The sequence below is a fragment of the Pseudorasbora parva genome, chromosome 17, assembly GCF_024679245.1.
Source record: "Pseudorasbora parva isolate DD20220531a chromosome 17, ASM2467924v1, whole genome shotgun sequence".
NCBI lineage: Eukaryota > Metazoa > Chordata > Actinopteri > Cypriniformes > Gobionidae > Pseudorasbora > Pseudorasbora parva.
Window position 1 is genome coordinate 14,319,299 of NC_090188.1, and position 21,576 is coordinate 14,340,874.

General features: G+C 38.8%; 1 protein-coding gene across 1 annotated transcript in view; it reads left to right on the forward strand.

The window, feature by feature from the left end:
• The window catches only part of six3a (SIX homeobox 3a), a 73,667-nt gene that overhangs the window by 45,683 nt on the left and 6,408 nt on the right, over positions 1 to 21,576 (forward strand). Inside the window, exon 2 of the mRNA XM_067420983.1 lies at positions 19,940 to 20,126. Within this exon, the coding sequence (XP_067277084.1) occupies positions 20,000 to 20,126 (127 nt within the window). The 5' untranslated portion in view covers positions 19,940 to 19,999. The remainder of the gene's footprint in view (positions 1 to 19,939; positions 20,127 to 21,576) is intronic.

Below are 21,576 nucleotides of genomic sequence, written 5' to 3' on the forward strand. Positions count from 1 at the left end.
TGGGTCATTGTCTTGTTGAAACAACCGTTTCAAGGGCATGTCCTCTTCAGCATAGGGCAACATGACCTCTTCAAGTATTTTAACATATGCAAACTGATCCATGATCCCTGGTATGCGATAAATAGGCCCAACACCATAGTAGGAGAAACATGCCCATATCATGATGCTTGCACCTCCATGCTTCACTGTCTTCACTGTGTACTGTGGCTTGAATTCAGAGTTTGGGGGTAGTCTCACAAACTGCCTGTGGCCCTTGGACCCAAAAAGAACAATTTTACTCTCATCAGTCCACAAAATGTTCCTCCATTTCTCTTTAGGCCAGTTGATGTGTTCTTTGGCAAATTGTAACCTCTTCTGCACATGCCTTTTTTTTAACAGAGGGACTTTGCGGGGGATTCTTGAAAATAGATTAGCTTCACACAGACGTCTTCTAACTGTCACAGTACTTACAGGTAACTCCAGACTGTCTTTGATCATCCTGGAGGTGATCATTGGCTGAGCCTTTGCCATTCTGGTTATTCTTCTATCCATTTTGATGGTTGTCTTCCGTTTTCTTCCACGTCTCTCTGGTTTTGCTCTCCATTTTAAGGCATTGGAGATCATTTTAGCTGAACAGCCTATCATTTTTTGCACCTCTTTATAGGTTTTCCCCTCTCTAATCAACTTTTTAATCAAAGTACGCTGTTCTTCTGAACAATGTCTTGAACGACCCATTTTCCTCAGCTTTCAAATGCATGTTCAACAAGTGTTGGCTTCATCCTTAAATAGGGGCCACCTGATTCACACCTGTTTCTTCACAAAATTGATGACCTCAGTGATTGAATGCCACACTGCTATTTTTTTGAACACACCCCTTTCAACTAATTGCCCAATTGCACAGCCTTAAGAGCGTGCATATCATGAATGCTGGGTCTCATTTGTTTTCTGAGAATCTACTGAACCTACTGGTAACTTGTTTGCCACGTAGCAATAAAAAATATACTAAAAACCTTGATTATTCTGGTTAGTCACATTGTACTGCTATTATTTTGAACAAGACTGTACATATATACATACATATATACATACACACATACACATCTCCTCTCGGGCTGATTAGATAGACAGTTTGAATGTGCTCCTCACAAACTTTGTTTATAAAACATAATTTTTGCTTGACTTCTGCAATCTCTCGAGATGAAGACATGTAAGAGGCTGACAATAGCTGACCGTATACTAGTTTAATTATTGACACTTAGTTGTCAATAATTTTTGACAACTTTTTAAAATCTTTATTTGAATATGGCAGCATTCTTATTTTAAACATTTTATTTGAATATAGCAACATGAAACTTTGTTCAACAAAATATTTCTATAATTAAATAACTGACAGAGACCCCTTCTCTATCAGCCAATCACTGCAGGCATAGTTAGCAAGCGTGATGACATCATCCATAGCAACGAGGTCAACCCCGCCCTTACTCTTAGCTTAGCATTCTCTCTGTTCCTTAGTAAAAGTTACTCTCAGCAGCTTTGTGAATAGATTTTAAGAGAAAACACTTAACTAAGAACTTTTACTGCCATATATGATAACTTAGTGGTAAGATAAAATGTTTTGTGAATACGGCCCCAGGAGTAAGTTTTGTTTTATATGAAATGTAACTTAGCAGGACTCTAAGTAATACTGAAACTATAAAACTCAAAAAAAACAAAACAACTAATTATCTTTTATAGTTTTATTTTCTTTTTTATATGAGGGGTATTCAAATTGCCTGGGGATTGCCCCTTTATTTTTTATTTTTTTTATTTTATGCATACATGTTATTGATTCTTTCAACCTTAAAACATGAAAATCTATCTTAAATAGATTTTAAATAACCTAAATTATTTTAGGTTTACAAATATGATAATCTAAGCAAAGTGTGAAGGAAACACCAAAACATTTAAATTATTATTTTGTGAAAATGATTGATATACATTATTAAACAAATGATGCGGTCTCTTAAAAATGAAAGTTGCCCCGTAATAAAGAGAGTGTATTGATTTGGCTGATTTCTAATATGTGCAAAAATAATGAAGCGTAGATTCTCTCAGTTTAGAGGGAGATTCTTCCTGTATTGTTCCTTGAAATTATTCCTGAGATCATTTCTTTTGACAGGCATGTTTGTTTGTACTCATGAAAACATGCTAACAAATATGTGGATACAACTCAGTATGAAACAATAATAGTAAAAAGTCCCCAATATGATAGAATAACAAACGTATGCGTCTGTGCATTTGTGTGTTTTGAGGGTGACGAAAGTGGGTCGGGAAAGGGTATATTTCCAGGACGCTGAGAGAGACACAGACAGTGAGATGAGCCAGCGACCTATAGTGAAAGCGAGATGAAACCCTCACCTGTCCCTCTGTATCACATCAGGAAAAAGTTACACACACACTCCTGCCAGGAAAGGTATATCACGCGCACACGCACACACACAAGTCCACTCTAGTAATAGAGCACATTTCACAGAACATTAATGCAAGTTGCGAATTGATCACAAATGTGCAGTATGACAAAGATTTATCACACATTTTTTCTTATTGGGGAACGTCCTCTGTTTAGACAGAGTGGCACAGTGTTTACTGATTAATAATTCTCTGTATTAGAAGTAGACCACCGGATTTTAAACAGCTGTGGTTTTTATTGCACCTGTAATTAAAATAATGCTGTTTAAATAGTAATATGCAGCTTGGAGAATGAAAGGGAAAGTCATGGTGTGATTCCTCCCCCCACACCCTTTCTGCACTTGCTGGAGAAAATTACAACCTGGCTGCACACTTAATATTTCATCCTTAAGCAAGTATGACAAGCTCTCTTTGTGTCACTCTCCCACTCACAAATCTCCCTCCTGCGACCTCACTCCCTCCTCTCTCTCGTCTCACTTGCTTAGCATTAGCAAGCTCACCATGCTTTGTCATGTGATGAATACGAGGAGCGAAGAATCAGACGAATTAAACCGAACTCAAAACAAAAGAAAGAAAGAAATGATGACACCGCCTAATGAAAAGACTTCCCGAAGACAGCGCGAAACAGGACCACTCATTGCCGGAGAGATGTCTCGAAGCGCCGCGCACACTTCAGACAGAGTTGCATCACCGCGTTTGTTTTGGCAAATTCTGGGTCCCTAACATGTCATCTCAGATCACTAAACATCCTGCGTATCTAACCACGGGCGAGACACGTAAACACATATCATTTTAGATCAGAGGAAAGTTACCACGGCATCATAACATTTCTCAAGTTTGTATAAAGCGCAATAAACCGAGTTAAAATGATGTCCTGGTTAATCGCAGTTTCAAAATTAGCTACCCTGCAGCGGAACAACTGCAGCACATGACCTGCACAGTATGGCATGAAGCTCACTTTATATAGCCTCTAATGTACATTCAGGCCACCATATATCCAGAGAGGGACATTAAGAAATGATAAATACAAGCACTGGCCACATACATGCACAAGCATGCACAAGGACAAAGTGTGTACAAAGGTATATCACTGTCCTGCACACACGGGGCAGCGGCATTGATCATATAATTTACTCTTGTCTATTAGGCAGCAATGATATTGATCAAATAATTCCTTCTCCAGAATCTGGACACTGCCAAATTGCTAAAACGTTTCTGCCACATTTAAGCATATCCTGTAATGGCCTGGCCATCGATTGCAGCTTCCATTCTCTTTTTGCATGTAAACAACTCCCTTTCAGCGGTGCCGAGCACACATGGTGCATAGCATGTCTGTGTGTTCGTCAAATTCTGAAATTAAGTAATTCAAGTGGCCTTCTCATCCCACTACTCAGAATAGAAACAAATTGCTGGCGCTCACTCCTGAGGTAATTTCTCAACGATTTGAAGATTACGTCGGCTGAAAGGCAATTTGACCCCATTTTCCTTCTGCTCTAGATTTTCATTTGCTGTAAGGCCCAAGTCTGAGGCTGAATGAGAGACACCTTTACTTAATCTTGCATTACTGTACTGCAAATGCGCAATGGACACCGCAGTGACACACTCACTGCACACCTTACACCAGTGTTATTGTTAAAGGGATAGTTCAACTGAAAATGGCAGATTCATTTTTTATTTTAGTTTTTGATTCAAATATATTTTGACTAGGGGTGTGTCACGGTACACAGAAGTCACGGTCCGGTTAGTAGGCTACACTCTTAGAAGAAATAAAGGTTCTTAAATGGTTCTTTGACAAGGTGTATGGTTCCATAAAGAACCTTTGGGTTCTAATATCCACAGAACAAAAGGTTCTTTGTAGTGCAAAGAGGTTTTTTAGACTATTTACATTACATTTACATTTATGCATTTGGCGGACGCTTTTATCCAACAAGACTTATGCAACGCGATTGCATTCAAGGTACACATTTTTACATTATTGTCAATTCTTGCTTTCCCTGGGAATCGAACCCATGACCTTGGCGTTGCTAGTGCCACGCTCTACTGGTTGAGCTACAGGAAAGCCATAAAAGGGTTAGAAAAAAATGGTTCTTTAAAGAACATTGAAGAATGTGCTTTCTTTTTCACAGGCATCACTGTGAAAGCCCATTTTTGGTTCTTCCTGGCACCTTTATTTTTAAGGGTGTACCTCGGTTTTAAGGGTTACGGTTCGATACAATGTCCGGTCCCCCTTGAATTCCTGATTGCTTAAAATAAATAATTAAGGAATTGTTGATTTGTTACCCTGATTCATAGATTGACCAATGCTGTGTGGTAAAATGTAGTGGCTATTTACCTGTTGAACGTCGCTACCTACTATGTGATTTTCTTTGCACGTGCAAACTCATTAACATGCGTTGACAATAGCGGATGCACAAAGTTCAATATTACGCTTTTTCTGAGATAGAAGAAGAAAAATAGCCTACTTCACCTTTCCACGAGGAGCCAGCGAGTGAAGTGGCACCTGAGGCTTCCCGTTTCCAGGACTCGCATATTTCATCCCTGGAACGTAATGTCACAAATTAGCACAATGCAAAAAGATTAAAGGTAATTTCTAAGGAACACTATATGGAGCCAAAGTTCAGTTTAAACTGATAACCGTTTGTTTGACTCACGTTTTTGTAGTTTCCCCAATTAAATCCAGTCATGCAGCAGCTCTTCTGCCACTCAGTCTGGCAGGAAAATGACGTCAAGGCATACCCTCAATTTGTCGTCTGACTGTATTCAATGAACCCCTCATTTTTGTCATGAGCTCGCTTTTTTTTTTTTTTTTATACTGTTGACTGAGGTCAACTTATGATGTTCACATGGTTTTACATTCAAAAACATCATAACTAATAAGCAATAGGCTATTTTCTAAACTGGTTTTGAGGCTCTCTCCTGAATGCTCGGTTTTGATGAGCATGCCGCACTGAAGACTTAGAGGTAAATGCCCACGGCAGGATAGGATAAGATTTGCATATTTAATGAGCTTCAGCTCCCCTGTCAGTTGAAGTTCTCATGAGAATAGGATTGTTTTGAAAGCGGCAACCGAAATAAATCTCTGACGGGGCTCAGTTTCAAAGCTTATTTATCAAACATACACAATGATTTATCTCTCATCCACCCATGATTGCTTTATTTTTTTATTACTTGGCCCGCCCGATCGGTGTATATAAGCGCGAACCACACCCACCCACCCACACACACGCACATTCAAAGAAATGTTATTTCACTATTTAAGATTCACCAGCCTGCCGATGTGCTTACGTTTTGGTAGCCCATCTGGAAAACGCATAGCCCTGGGAGTCTGATCTCGCAGTGAACCACAAATAAGGGATTCTCCAGCCTGTGACAGCGTGCTGGTATGCTCCGCTAGACACGTAACGTACACATAATCAATACGCTCTGTAACAATGCAATACTAACGCATATAAAAAAACCACGTTTTACTCACATAACTGTGCTGCACCATTCCTATCAGCTCCAATAGTCTATAGAAGGCACAGCATTGTGTTTTAATCTCAATATGTTTGCAAATCCAGTGTCGACCTGAGTCTTGTTTACAAACGATTATCTTGCTATCTTCGGCATGTTTATTGCTCTGTAACGCGATCAGTTTAGCTGCACGAGTCGGTGGGCGGGGCTACAGAAGCAGCGTACACATAGAGGAGGCGTTTCACACTTCTAATTCGTTATTGATTTAAGAGTCTCGTTTTCTGGGCCTGGTGACTAACAAGGAAGTTTTCAGCTCTGAAACTTAAAGGATATTCTTATATTACCATGACCTTTTATATATCTCTCAATTCATCACCCCTTTAATGTGTAATTTCTCATAATATATAAACTTTGGCAGCCCTAAAATAGTAAAAGGAAAATTATAGGGAATAAACTAAAAAAAACCTCAAAGCTTAACACTTCAATAGAAATTATATAGACTCAAAACTATAATAGCTCTGCCTTATTCTTTATTCTATATCCGGCATTTTCTAAAAAGGCTGGTTGCCATTGCCTGCACATTGTTGGCTGAAGAAGTGCATAGAATCTAGTGTCGTAGATCAATATACACATGAGTGTGTATGCTTAGGTCATGTGGTACCAACCTTAATCAATCTCAGTGAAGAGCAAGCATTATAGAAAACACAGGACACTATTTCTATCCACACCACCTTTACAGCAGAGCCTCACTTCTGGCAGAGGAATAAATGGAAAAAGCAGTAGTATCTTGATCACACGCTGCACACACACACACGTTGTGCGCACAGCTCCAGTCAGGTCTGTGAAAAGCATGCTCAAGACTGCAGCTGGTGGCACAAAAGGCGGCGATGCAGGGAAGTGACACCTCCTGTCACCACGGTGACCCTGCTTGACTCACGGCTGACAACCCCATCAAGCAGACTTGCTGATAAAGCGCTCTCTGGCTCTCTCTTTCTCTCTCAGCCCCCCCTTCACGCCTGCGACCTGATCCTGTGTGAAGGGCTTAAGGAAAGCAAGGCTAGGAACGAACATCGTGAGAGACAGAGATATAGCAGGGGGGTGTGGAATGGAGTGTGATAGGGAGAAAGCAGTTGTAGAGGGAGGAACCGAGGCACGGGATGGACTTGGAAAGAGAGGGAGGGAGCGCTCAGGTTAGATCTGAGTGCGAGTGACATTGCATCAACTCACTATCACATCTCCTCCACGCTGGTGTCCATCAGCTGTCCACCCCGCTAACGTCCTTGACACACAAACACTCCACAGGCCTGTTACATACATACACATATACAGGCCGCTGTTTGAAGCTCATCCCTGGCCTGTCATCTACCCTGCAAAAGAGGTGACAAAAAAGGATGTCATCAAAATGTGCAGCGGGTTCTTACGCTAGGTCAATCTGACGGTGCAAAGATAATGTTTTGAGCAGGCCGCCCCCCTCAGCGCCCTCCCCCCTGCACAAACAAACACACACACGGGCTGTACCGTAGCCTACCCATCAATATTTATGCAAAACGGGAGAGCACCTCCAGGAGTGCTTTGATTTGCATGTAATAAATAAATGAAAAGAGCCGTCGAGTTTACTCCACCACAATCGGCAGGCAGAGGCGAGGACGGAGGTGAGACGGGTGAAAGCATGTAATAGTCATGGAGGTTAAGAGAACATGAAAATGAGATTGTGTATTGTTTAAGAACCGCGATAAATAATGGAAATAAAAAAAATACCCGAGACTTCCGTCCCTCCGTGCCGTAATGAATTTCAAATAAGTTATTCACTTCAGGAATAAGTGGCTGGCACGCAGTCCTTACAGCTGGTTTGTTGAGATAATTGATTTTCAAATAGTCTGAAGATGCGCGAGGCGGGCGATGACAGCCGCCACGGAGACCGCCGGTGACGAGCGCGCCAATTCTGTGAGTTGTATCAGTTTAATTAGAACAGCAACTGGCCTTCGACACGGCCTCTTTCCTACGTAAATTAAAACAGCCCGGTGATTTACCAGACAGGGACGATGAATTTTTCATGTCGTAGCGCGTCTCTTCTCTGGTGTAGGCCTAGGCTACTCGAGGCACTGCTGTTGCCTGTCGCTTTTTTTCCTCTCCCTCCAGCATGCCGTCGACGTGTCGTTCTGTCACAGATAACTAGAGGGACTGCTGCCTGGTAAAATGAATGGGCGGCATTACCTGCGTAAATTTGAATTGACAATGTAATTTGTACGTTTTCTGTTTCATTTACACAATCGGCCCGCGGACATCAATGCGCGCTCGCCGACATTACCGTCATTAGTGGAGAAAATGATAGCAATGATGTTATGTGCTGGTTACATGCCGATAAAAATGCTGATCATGTTACAGAGGGCTTTAAAACTGATTCTTCCCCCTTGTTGTTGATCTTAGCTAACGTGTCAGGTTGTCAGATTATCATTCATATGGCTAATGTCTCCCTGTGATGATGAAGCATGTTGGCAGTCAGGCTCCAGGCAGGCCCTCCAGCCTTGCTCCAACAGGCAATGGCCAATTTCATGGCTTCTCATTAGTGTCTGTGTAAACTGGAGACAGATGAAACTTAATCCTTAGCCTTTGTGCATTAAGAAATGCTAAAAGCAGAACATACTAATTTGCCCAGGCATGTCGGCTTCTTATTCATGATGCACACGCGCACACACAAACATGAGGCTGCTCTAATTTCCTCAATTCAGGGCACCTATACATGTCAAAATATCTGTGAAACCCACACTTGGCACTCGAATTTGTGCACATGCTCAGATCAGCATTTGTAAACACACATGCACACGACCCTGTCCGGACTTGGTTTGTGATTCAGATTGACAGCTCTCGCAGGAAACAGTGCAGTTAATATGCCCTGGGAACTTATGTGTGATTGCACTGTGTGTGTGTGTTGTCATTTCTAACACCTCACATTCCAAGTCAGATTAAGCACAAAGCATTCTTCTGTGTCATAAAGAAGATTTCCAAATGCTATTTATGCTCATAATTCACGTGTATTTTGCATACTTAACATTGTCTGGGTCAATAAGCTGTTGTCGTGATGGATTCTCAAGTTATCTGACGTATAACAATAGCCAAAAGAATCAGGGTGACAGTTAATGGTTTTTTAAACACCTCATCATCGTTATCGTTTAAAGCATTAATGAAGATTTGTACTGACTATTACCCTGATAAACCTTTGGTGTTGGTGTTGTATTACAACTGACAGCATTCATTCTTCTGTCACCATCTCTACACTATAATTTATCTGCAGCCTATCAGTTGTGCGTGAGAAAGACAGGATATCCCAGTTCGGGACTTTCTATTGTAGTTTCTGACACTTGCTGTCTCCTTTTCAGTTATTCAGAAAGGTCAAATGCAGCAGATCAGCATATTAGAATGGTTTCTAAAGGATCATGTGACTGAAGACTGATAAAAATGATTCTGTTGTGAAGTAAATACAAAAAAAATTGTTATTTCGACCTGAAAAAGTAACTTCATGCAAGAATATAAAAAAATCTATGTAAGGACTAAATTTAAGCTTGTAGAAATTAAAGAGTAAATATTAATGTTATAAAAAACCCACTCAACTTTCTGATACTGGTGTTCCCATCATGCATTGGGGCATATGATATGCACTTTATGGTGTATTATATGCACGAACCCCCCACCCCACCACCCTAATCCTACCCAAGAGTGTCATATGCACGCGAAACACTGCATAGCATTTGCACGCCAAAACTCAGCTCTTGGCAATTTTGGCATATCCATTCCACGAGATTTCACACTCGTGATACGCATTACCATGGGATTGTGTTGATTGCTTTTGTTTTTTGGTTTAGTAACTTGCTTTATTGCATCATCAGGAGTTCATTTTCTGCTCTAAATTACAATATCCAATGAATGTTACGTTTATTGTCTTGTGAACCATAGATCTCTGAGATCTCTGTTTGGGTGGGTACCACATTACTGCTATTTATGTTGTCTACACAATACACAAAGAAAAATAGTGTTAAAAGAGTGTCAAAATTGTACCTTTAGGGGTACAACAGCTTGTCGCTGGGGCAGTACCCTAAAAAGAACAACGTTGTACCATTTTTACCACAAAAAGGTTCATTGTAGTACCTTAAGGTACACATTTGTACTCAAAGGTACTAATATGTACCTTTTAGGAGTAAAACAGGTACAAAGATGTCCTTTTAAGGGTACTGCCCCAGCGACAAGCTAAAGGTACAATTTTGACACCCTATTTTTCTGTGTACCTACTGTATTATTTACTTAGATTTTCTAAGTAAAGCATACACTTTATTGTGTGGCTTAATGCAGTGTTATATGAGCATTTCAAAGTATATAATTAAAATTAATATTAATTACTAAAACTTTAACTGGCTAAGTTAAAGTTATTTAATTTTACTAAATATATTTTATTCCATTTGTTAAATGTACTTAAAAATATGCATGCAAAAACAAAAAAGCCTTCACAGTAATACATTATATTAAAATAGAAAAGTAATTTTAAACTGTTGTAGCATTTCACAATATTAATTTTTACTGTAAGTTTGACCCAAAAAATGCAGCTGTCGTGATCATAAGAGAAAACAAATCATACAAACCAAAAATATAATAAATAATAGCCTACATTAAACGTCTTCTATTTCATCAGCTCCGCCATCCATTTTTCCACATTATTTTTTTGTGCCCCAGCCATTGCATTAACAGCTAATTTGTTTGACCCCATTGTAATGAAGTACTCCTGAAGTTAAATAGAAATGATAATTCCATAATGTTGCTGTTGCAGCATCTGCTTTAGAACAGCGGGACGCCAATAGCACAGCCCTGCTGCCCTACATCATCATCAGACCATAGGAGATTTCACATTATCTTGCATGGCTCTAAATGAATTCTGCTTTTCCCTCCAAGTTCAAGATGAGGATTTAATTATGTGCTCCTTGAAGTAAAATTAAAGAAAAATGATTACTGCATGTCCTCTTGTTTAAAGCAAGGCAGCCTTGATGGCAGTGAAGTGCTACAGTCACTGACACTATTAGCACAAATTATTTCATAGAAATCTTATCTCGCTGCTGTTCTCCACCCTCTTTGCAGACCTTGTGCTTTTGTGTGGTATTAAATTAATTAGTTATGATAATAAAACAAAAATGAGAGTTAGCTGCAATGATAATACACAATGATTACACTGTTCTGTAACGTAGATGGTGCTTTGTCCCAGGCACATGGTTTATTCAGAGGTGTACACTGATAAGGCAGTGACTCCATGGTAGTTTATTTTCTTGGCATGATATCATAACGGAGAGAGATTTTCAGACACAGTGCTCCGTCAGCAGTAACTCTGTGTCAGGGGAGTTTACTGAAAGGAGGGAAAAAAATGTTTAACACGGAAAAGCACTTTTAAGTCAGGCTGCCAGTGGACATGCACTGCTGAGAGTAGCTTGCACATATCCAAATAAGCTGTTCACTCCCTCTGTGATAGTAGTTGTGTATTTGTGTGTGTGTGTGTTACACAGCCCTTGTGACACCGACAGCAACCTCTTCATGAGTTTGATCCCTCATCATGAGTGTTGTGCTGTGCATCTCCCGACATTCAATCATTATGAAATTCTTTCTAACAATACCTTATGTCTGCGCTTTCAAGTACTTACACACACTCTTCTAATGGGCATATTTACAGTACTCACACTACAGTACCACCTTTCTCCCCATCAGCACCACCTTGAGGTTGAGAATAAGAGTCACAACTCCAGGACCTACACCCAGACAGCCTTTAGGAGAAACTTAATCAGCCATCTTGTACCTGAATGTGCAGAAAATACAGTTATTACTGTGGAAAGCTTTCTGACACAAAAGGTCATCTCCATTTAGAAGCCTCTGTGTCCAATCTATGTCCTGGAGATTACATGTTTTGATCTTCAAGAGGGAGACTATCCAAAAAGCTTGAAAATGCATAGCAGTTTTACATATAAAGATAAGAACCGACAATCAAAAAAGCAAAACAATTTCACAATTGGTAGGAATATATATGAAAATTTTAAATCGTCAACCAAAACTCACCTATATCACCCTCTTATACATGCGCATAATGTTATCATACACCAGCGCCGCACGTTTTATTCCTAATAAGTTATTAACCCAAGCTGAATGGAGCTGGGGGTCTGGTGGCTAAGCACGCAGCTTCCCTTTAGCTCTTACAACAATGACTTTGCATGTCTGTACGGAGCCTGGCCTGACCTGGCTATTGTTCAGGACAAAGCATTCTGAAGAGTGGTGGCTCCTCCTGCTCCTGCAGTAGCATGCTAATCACCTTCATACAACAGTAGCGTATGCTAATATCATGCTAAGCTAACTTTATTTACACTATGACTATGACCAGCTCCATGAATTTTATTGGACCCATGAGAAAAACATAATTTATAGGCTAATATAGTGAAACGTTTGGGTTGGATATTGTGGAATTTTACATGAAATGTAACACAATCATACTCAAAACGTGAAAAGGTAAATATGCCAAAGTACAAAATGAGGACTCTTTGTGAAGAAATTCTTTTTGCATGTGATAAATATTCTCATATAGTTGCACATCTAAAATAATAATGCAGGAAATGCTTGTTTATTGTCCGTACAGTGTTTATATAATCATGAATCAAACAACAGTGTACACATATAAATACAGACAAACTGCAATTAAAAAAATCCAATTTGTCATTCAACCAGAAACTCACATTTTTCATGAATTGTATTGTCTACATAAGATCTATAACGTGTGTAATGTGCACAGTGTTGGCAGTAAACACATATATGTTGGCGAGGTTAAGAAACACTGGCCTTTTGTCCTTTCTGTTTGACCATTATATGTAGAGTTCCTTAAAAGTTATGGCTCGAGTCTTTGAAACTAGTGACGAATATGAGTAGCTTCCCTGTTGATAATAAATGTATAACCAAGCAGAGAAGATTTTTCCTCCAGTGTCTTGACTTTTAAACGCAGTCTATCTGTTTCACGGCGGTGGAGTTCCGAACAGAATAACGTGTAATTAATGTTGGGATGTGGCCCTGGGGAGTTCGGAAAAGTGGGAAGAGGAGAGAGGAGGGAGAGGAGTCACAGAGATTTCTGATTACCTGACAAGTTGGGGCCGGAAAGGCTACACTTAGCCCATTAAAGATTTTCCAGCGTGACATTTGAGAGCAGCTGCCGCACCGTGCGCCACCTCGCCATTTCCCCATTCGCTGGGCATCAATTTAGAGAGAGAGAGAGAGAGAGAGAGAGAAGGGGAGAGAAAGAAAGAGCAAACGAGAGAAAGAGAGGCCACCAGGCAGACACTGGCACAAATGGATTTCATTCACCAAGGTGAACTGTACTTGGCTGATAAATGCACTTCCTTGAATGTCAGCAAATGTCATTTGTGAAGCCTTTTACTGTTGCTTTAATAGCTTCCCCAAACTTACAAAGAAATGAAAATAGAATGACAGAGAGAGAGGGAGAGAGTGAGAGAAGAGAGAGAGATGGAGAGGGTTTGGCTGTTGTCACTTCCACATGATTAAGCAATAAGACATTTGAGAAGTCCCAACAAGAAAGTGGTTAAACTTGCTGGATAATGCCTGCACAATTAAGTGTTAGACTGTGTGAGTTTCTTGCTTTGGACAACAGCTTTAGTTAAACCCAGTTACTAATCAAATCATAGATCAGCTTTGGTTTTAAATAACATTCAGCAACACAAAATATGTCTTTCTGTGTCATTTAATTTTTAAAAGGTGGCAGCAACTGCCAAAAATGAAACGCTTAAAACGGAATCTTCTTTATTTCACGAACACCATATATCAATACTCTCAGTGTGGAATTTACCGTTACCCTTTTTGTAAATGTCAAAGGTTTGAAAGTATCTAGAAATAATTCCTCTAAATAAATTAGAATTTATAAATCAGTCTGCGACTCTTTATGATGATTTAGGAATCCGGGTTGTAGCCTGGGCAACCTCACTCTGGCCCAATCCACAAAGGCGGCCCACATGGCTGTGATAATCCCCATTTCCAGTAGTTGCTAAGGTTACAAATTACCTTTGGTACTCTTAACCGGCTCCTCTGTGACACTCTACTAATCCTTTTATGGAATTTCATTTAGGATTTATACTTTAGATACAGGATTACACAGCACTACATTTTGTTATTGTTCACATTGTCTTGTGGAGTCATGTAGCACATTCCAGCCTCATTTATTTACAGCTCAGCTACTGGTCACAGAATTTCACTGTCATTTGGTTGAATGTTAATAGCTTAAAGAATATGCTGTAAATAGCTGTAAAAATACTATGTTTTATTTAGAAAGATCTATTCTTTTACAGAGATGTGAAATGTTACCACTGAACTTTTAGACTCAGTTCATACAAAAATACAAAATAATCACTATATAAAGTCATATACTCTTTTTTTCTGACACACAATCGACAGGACAGGGTTTAAGGGACATCTAGATAGTGATGGGTCACTTAGACTCGACATTTTGTAACTTTTCAAAAGTTTGAGGTCAATGACATTTTTACAAATGCTTTTAAAAGAAGAAATATTTTTACAATTTAATGTCTCTTTTTATTTTATTTCATTTGATTTTTTTCTGTAATGACAATCCCATTTTTCAGCATTATTACTAGTCTTGTGTCACATGATCCTTCAGAAATCATTGTACAATTCTTCTTATTAGTTGACAATGGTTGTGCTGTTGAACTGTGGAAAGTGTGGAAGTATTTTATTCACAGAACAGTTTGAAGAACAACATATTACTCTTTTGTATCATTATAATATCTCCTATATCTCCTTTATGTCATTTTGATCAATTAAATGCGTATTTGTTGAATAATAATAATGAAAAGAGAATATATGGCATCCAGCAGTGTAATAATATAAACATTATTCTGAAGATTTATTTTGTAAAAACTGTGCACAACGGTAGAATAATACAACAACCATACAACATTTAGGTTTTAAAGTTTTGTTACAAGTTACACCACTTGATAGCAGTACTTAGAGAGAAGAGGAGAAAGAGAGTGTTCAACTCTAGTGATGTTCAGCTTGTTTGTGATGCTCTGCAGCTAAACAGATCTAATGAGGCTAATGGAGGCAATATCAACACATGTAAACACACACACACACACAGAGAGAGAGAGAGAGAGAGAGAGAGAGAGAGAGAGAGAGAGAGAGAGACTAAAAAGTGCTAAGAGCCTCAAGTCAGGTTGTGGAATACAGAGGACATAACAATATTTTCCCTCCCCTTCCGTCTCTTTATCTCATACACTCACAGTCACTCTCACATACACTCTCACACTCACACACAGCTAGCAGCTCAGTCATCCGAGTAGTGACAGGCTGACAAACAATGTTATTGTTCTGATGGGTCAAATACTGCAAGCTCCTCAGTAATATGAACCATCGCTTTCAAAGACAACATAAATTGAGAATGGTTTTTACTGAGTTAGGAAAGGAGTGATTGAATTACATATGTATACCTTTGAAATCATATTTCGAGCTTTGAAAGATCATGAAATAGACTTCATTATGAAATTAAAAGTTATTTTTTACACCAACATATAACAACCATATTGGCCTACAATTAGGCTATATGTTTTGTTTGTATCGTTTTATTTATACAGATAGTCATTTAAATCATGTCATTCGTTAGAATAATTTTAAATAAAGATTATTCATATATTTCATAAATTGTAGGCCTACCTATGTATTGTATGATCAACAACCCAATTAACGTTTTATGGCACATTTAATTTGAAAAGATTAGGCCTATTGATGAATTGGGTTAAATAGCCTACTGCTGGGAAGACTAAGCAAATGTCGGCTATTTTTCGCACAAAAGCAAGTTCCTCGGAAATAGGCTGAGTAGCGACGATTTTCTGGGTTATTGCAGACAAAAATAGCCAAAGACAAAGAATTTACTTTAGTTCGAGGACGGGTGTTTGCTTTCACAAAGACAAGACCATACCGTGCAGTTTATGACGTCGCAATATTATTTGTGTTCCTGTTTTGGTCAATGTTGTAAACCTATCAAAACAAACAGGGGTGCGAGACGGTGAGCGCTGCGCTGCTGGACAGGACACATCCTTTTTTAGGAAGGAAAGGGATTTGGCGGAGAGAGCAAACAAAGATATCAACAGTTTCTTTAACCCCGCCGTGAACCACAGACCTGCAGGACAATATGGTAGGACAACCTCCCAATAACTTCCCATTACCTCTGCGCGCCATTTTGCTTTTATTAACCTTGTCTGAGTGCGCGAGCGCATATTTGTTGCATCCCCAGCAAACAGTCTAAACGAGAATCACATTTACACAACCTGCTATTATTCCTGCAAATGAGACTATACTACCTATACCCATGAAATCCCAAAATGTATAAGATAATTATTTCGACGATTTGGGGTTTGGTTCACCCTTAGTAGCTTCCAGCTATCAGGGAATTACAGGTAATAAATCAATAACGTATAAAGTCGTATTTGAGCAAATAGTCTGAGATGATGCTTCAGCCGTGGATGTGACCTCAGCAATTGAAAGACCGAGGCTAGGCTACAGGTTACAGCTGTCAGTCATTAATTTTTCATTCGGGTACGGGATAATGCTTCTCGCACTGGGTTCAGTCATTCAGTCATAAACATTTTAAAGACGTTTTGACATCTGCTTGAGTATCCCCTAATAATTTAATTAAGTGATCTAATAAAAAATACATATGCATTTATCTGCGATTTTTTTTTTATCAAGTAGGACTGCTTTAAATGGGGCGCTAAAATAAACGTTTCAAAAGTTAGACTGGCATCTAGTTACAGTTTTCGCCAGAATATGTTGTGCAAACATTTAGTTTTTTTCCTAGTCAACTCTAATATCGATCAACTTTGGAAGTGGATGCCATATGGAACATTATCACTGGGTGCAATGGACAGCTTTCCAAAATAAATAAATAAAAATAGGCTAAAATGTAATTGTGAATTGAACAGTCATAGAAAAAAATAGATTAGACCATAAACCCCTGGATGAAGCCTTGCCACTGTCTTCACCTCATAACATTATGAATGATAGGCTATATTCACATAAAACCTACAGATAATTTTATGAAAGTATTTTTATCACACAATGTAGGCCTATATAGCCTACGAAGTTCCATTGATAGGTGAGAAACAGAGTTTATTAACAAACATCCTTTTATTTTCCAAAACTTCTCCAAATGACATTAAATGAAATAGAAAGACAATTTTTGCAGCCTCTGTTGTAATATTTTTTTGTAAATTTTCTTTTTAATGTATAAGGCGATTTATTTTCCTCGTTGCTCTGTTAATATCAATACTAAGTAAAGTAGCCTACGTCAAAATAACACAGAGAATACCTCCGTCTTTCTTTCCTGAGGAACAGACCAAATCTTCAAAGAGAGTTCTTTGTTTGTAACTTCCCGTCAGTATCCCCTTAAAAATTCACGAGTTCACAAGTTCAAACTCTAAAAGCTGAAAATTCTTATTTATTTTGTATCGGTAGTTACACTAGGTCTAGGCCTATCTACCTGTTGATATTTCGCGCGTCTCCTCAAAGAAGCGCCTTGTACCTGTCACAGCGATCTAGCGCATTGCATCTCCTGTAGCAATCCAGACGTCCTTTATTGATCTTTGTGGTCAAACCCTTCTTTAGACAGAAATCCTATTCGACAGATGCTTTTCACCCATGAATAACAAGTTCTGGATGCTACACTTTCATTACCAAGTAAGTCATTGCCAAGTAATCATAAGTAGGCCTAGGCCTAAAAATCTCGACGACTCTGTTCAACTCATTGATTGAAGGTAAGTTAATATTTAATGGCTAAAATACATGAAAAGAGAAACATTTTATTAGGAATTATAAGCAAAATCTCGATCATGATCAATCAATAGGCCCAATACATATTTTGCATTGGTAGCTTTTTTTGCGCGTGAGTGAGAGAGAGAGTTGGAATTACAGTTGATATCAGAGATAAGCAAGGTTCTATTACATGCTTATACCAAAGAACTTCCTAACCTTTACAAATGAGAGCTGTTGTAGGTCAGCACAGGTCACGCAGACACATAAAGCCAATGTTTTAGGATTTATTGTTTAACCAGCCTGTATTCATCAAATGGTTAAACTTTAATGGTAAAATGATTAAATACATGGGAATACACATTGCATGGTGCCAATACAGAAATTAAGAACGAACACCTTAAACATATCATTCAAATACCAGTACATAAACTAAATCATTTAAATGTGTCTAGTTAAGACCCCCCCCCCGCCCCGCACAAAAAAAACAACAACAACAAAAAAACACCTGATGTACAAAACAAAATGCAATTATTATTTATCATTCTCGAGCAACAATCACTGTCATTCTCGATAACAGGAACAAAAACACGTCAAGCTACAATAGCAGGGCTTGTCCTATTTAAATATGCTGGTTTCATTCGTGTAATTTTTCAGTCACTTGACTTCCCTGTCAAATGAAGGACGATGAAAAGGCTTATGTTAAACACAGCGGTTAAGGCAGAGCAGGGAAAGGCAGGTTGCATTTTGCACCTTTCCTTCTTAAAACTTGCACTTTATTACATTATGAATATTTACATAACATCTCAAATTAAGTTAAAAATAAATAAATAAATAAAAATCTGGAATCCAAATAAGTTCAGCACGTCTTGTTAGATAGGTAGGCCTATCTCAATGTTTTTTCCCCCCGATCCAAAATAATTATCTCTGTACTTTGGATGTATCGACGCATTTTCCAACGTACGGTGATTATATGACGGAGGTGGAAAGACACACAGATTATAATTTTATCGACAAATTAAACAATTTAATTACTAGAAAGACTCATTAAGCGTAGGAAGAATGAGTGAAAAAATCTTCAAATGTCCCACCTAAATGTGGGTCTCATTTTTCCAACATGCCTAAATTGAATCATTATAGCATGAATGACTGAGGGAGAATGGACGAAGAGATTGAGCACAAATCATGAATGGGTCTGCCCTTTCAGCAGTAGCTCAACTGAGGCGCTAATAATTTGCCCATGTTGACGATTTGCTCCAGATTGGGTTGTCTTAGACACAGACCCGTGTTTCACTTTCTGTCAGTTTAAAAGCTCTAATAGAAAACTCCCCGTAGACGCCAAGTAACAGATTGCCAGTGTTTATGAATTATTGTCGGGTTGCCCCGGGTATTTATGACAGCGGCCTCAATGGTTATATCGTGTCACTTTGCAACTGATCAAGATTGACAAAACAACTGATATGGCTAACTAATAAGAAACGCAAAAGAAGACCACCTCGCCCGATAAAGGATGTACGAACATTTCATTTAAACACGTGGAATACCTATAGACTGCATAAACCAATTTCTATGGAGGCAGTATACATCTCATCAAGCTGTTTTAAACAATTATTTTGTTAAGTCGAGAAATTCAAGTTTCACATCAGAACTAATATGAAACCTTAACCAAAAGGCGATATGCAACCCCGATCTTAATTAGTAGCCTACATAGTTTTAAATTGGACAAACGTTTATTTTTTATTTTTTACTTAGTCTATTAACGTATAATGTTTATGTCAGTTACTGTACTGTGTCGTGAAATCATAAACGTGATAGGCTAATATCTGACTAGGGTTTGCATGCCTCACAACAGTATTGTGTAGGCTATAGCTCATATTCTAGAATGTTATTCAAAAATAAATTAAGTCCATACAGTCTTCAGGCATTATAAACAACCATCCTCACTGTTGTTTATTTTATTAGTAGTATTTTTAATAATTAAATATGCATGCATCAAGATTAAACGCCTTTGTTGCACATTGCAACACTTGAACAAAATACATCCCTGAATAACTTTGTGGAAAAAATGTGTAGATTGTGGTGGCTAATCCTAAAGTAGTAGGCTACGTCTGATTTGTGCATTTATCGCTGGTGTGATGATGACCCTGAATAAGGTCCTGAAATCAACACAATCAAATAAAGCACAATAGAATTGATACAACGTAACTATTTTTTATAGGAATTTCTCCATTAGTCCCCCCAAAATACAGTGCATGTCCTCACCACCCACACCACACATATGGATTTGAGCCAACCCAAAGCTCTGAGAGAAACCGGAAGAAAGAGGGCCTGCAGTTCCAGGCGTCCGGCTCCATTCACCAGCGAAACCTCCAATGGCTTCATTAGAAGTAACGAGTTGACACAAGGTAAATCTAACATTGAAGCGCCATTCACTTGGTTTGCAGAGAACCCTCATTAAATGTCGCTAACAAGCCGTGCAAATGCAGTGATTGGACAGCTCCCGTATAACTCCGCAGACCTAGCAGGATGCCCACTTAATGAGACCACACAAAAAAAAAGTAGGGGAGGGGGGCATCTCTGTTGAAAATGGTGCTCGCATTTCGCTCCCTCCCCCAGCAAAAAATAAATAAAAAATCCTAACATATCGAGGTTTCAGGTAGCCTACCCTGAAACTAATAACGAACAACTAAACACAATGTATACTATCAATCCAAATAAATTATTTAAAATAGGCTATATGGTCAAATCAATTAGCTAATCACAGAGAAGTTCAATTATCAGGATTTAAAAATCATTTTCCAAATAACACATCCTATAGGCTAGCTACATTTGTCACACTAAACTTAATTCTTTAAAATCTGAATTGTATCTTGGCTATGACATTGTATAGCCAGAAGTAATAAACCTCCTCCATTGTACTACTACCTACATTTAACAAGCCAAGCGGATTCAAAATACAGCCGAGGTTAAGACCCTGAGCTGAGCGAATAGAAAGGGGCATTTGCGCCCCGTTACGACGGCCCCACAACGCTGCAAGCTGCACTTGTCTTGAATGATTCGCGGAGTGGAGAGCAACGTCCCGGCAGAGGATGACAACTTCAAGAGCGACATACTGGGAATATGCTTGGCTCGAGCGATACTGAACGATGCTTGCTGTTTAATCTATCGCAATCTGTTGGTGTGTTTTACGAAGCCCTAAACACTTTTAAGAATTTGACCAACTCTCCGGTGAGTCTCAGAACAAATAGCTATTATTAAGAAAAGTAGTATGATTAAAACTTACAGGATGCAAAGACGTCCACACTTGTGCAAGCAACACAGACATCATAGCCACATTCAAATCAAGTCAGTTTTGGGATGGTAAGGTATTATACAAGCAAAAAAGAAATAGATCTGTAGATTTATAAATCAAATGGATGAAACCATGAAGAACGCAGAAAGAAAAAAAAAAGATACAATAAGGGAAGAGTGAGCAATGGATCAAAATCGATGGAGCCGCATCACGATTTTCAACCCAGAAATTAGTTTAAGAAAAAAAAAAACGCGAAAGAAAAACAGAAAGACTCAAACCACCGCTCCCGAGAAGATTCTGTTTCTGTAGCCGTCGCTTGGAGATCGATTTCCTTGTTTGGCAAAGTTTAATGATGACCTGAGTGGATGTAAAAACAGCATAAGTGTTTAAAATGAAATAAAACCATAAACCGGAGAAGGCATTGTCCCGTGCCCTTTCCTCCTCAAATACTTGCATGCAAGTCCCCGACTCACCACACAATGCACAAAATTACTCATGCATGTTAACCGCGTAGTTGCCAACATTGGTGAGAGGATGGGAGGACACATTTTCGTGTGATAAGA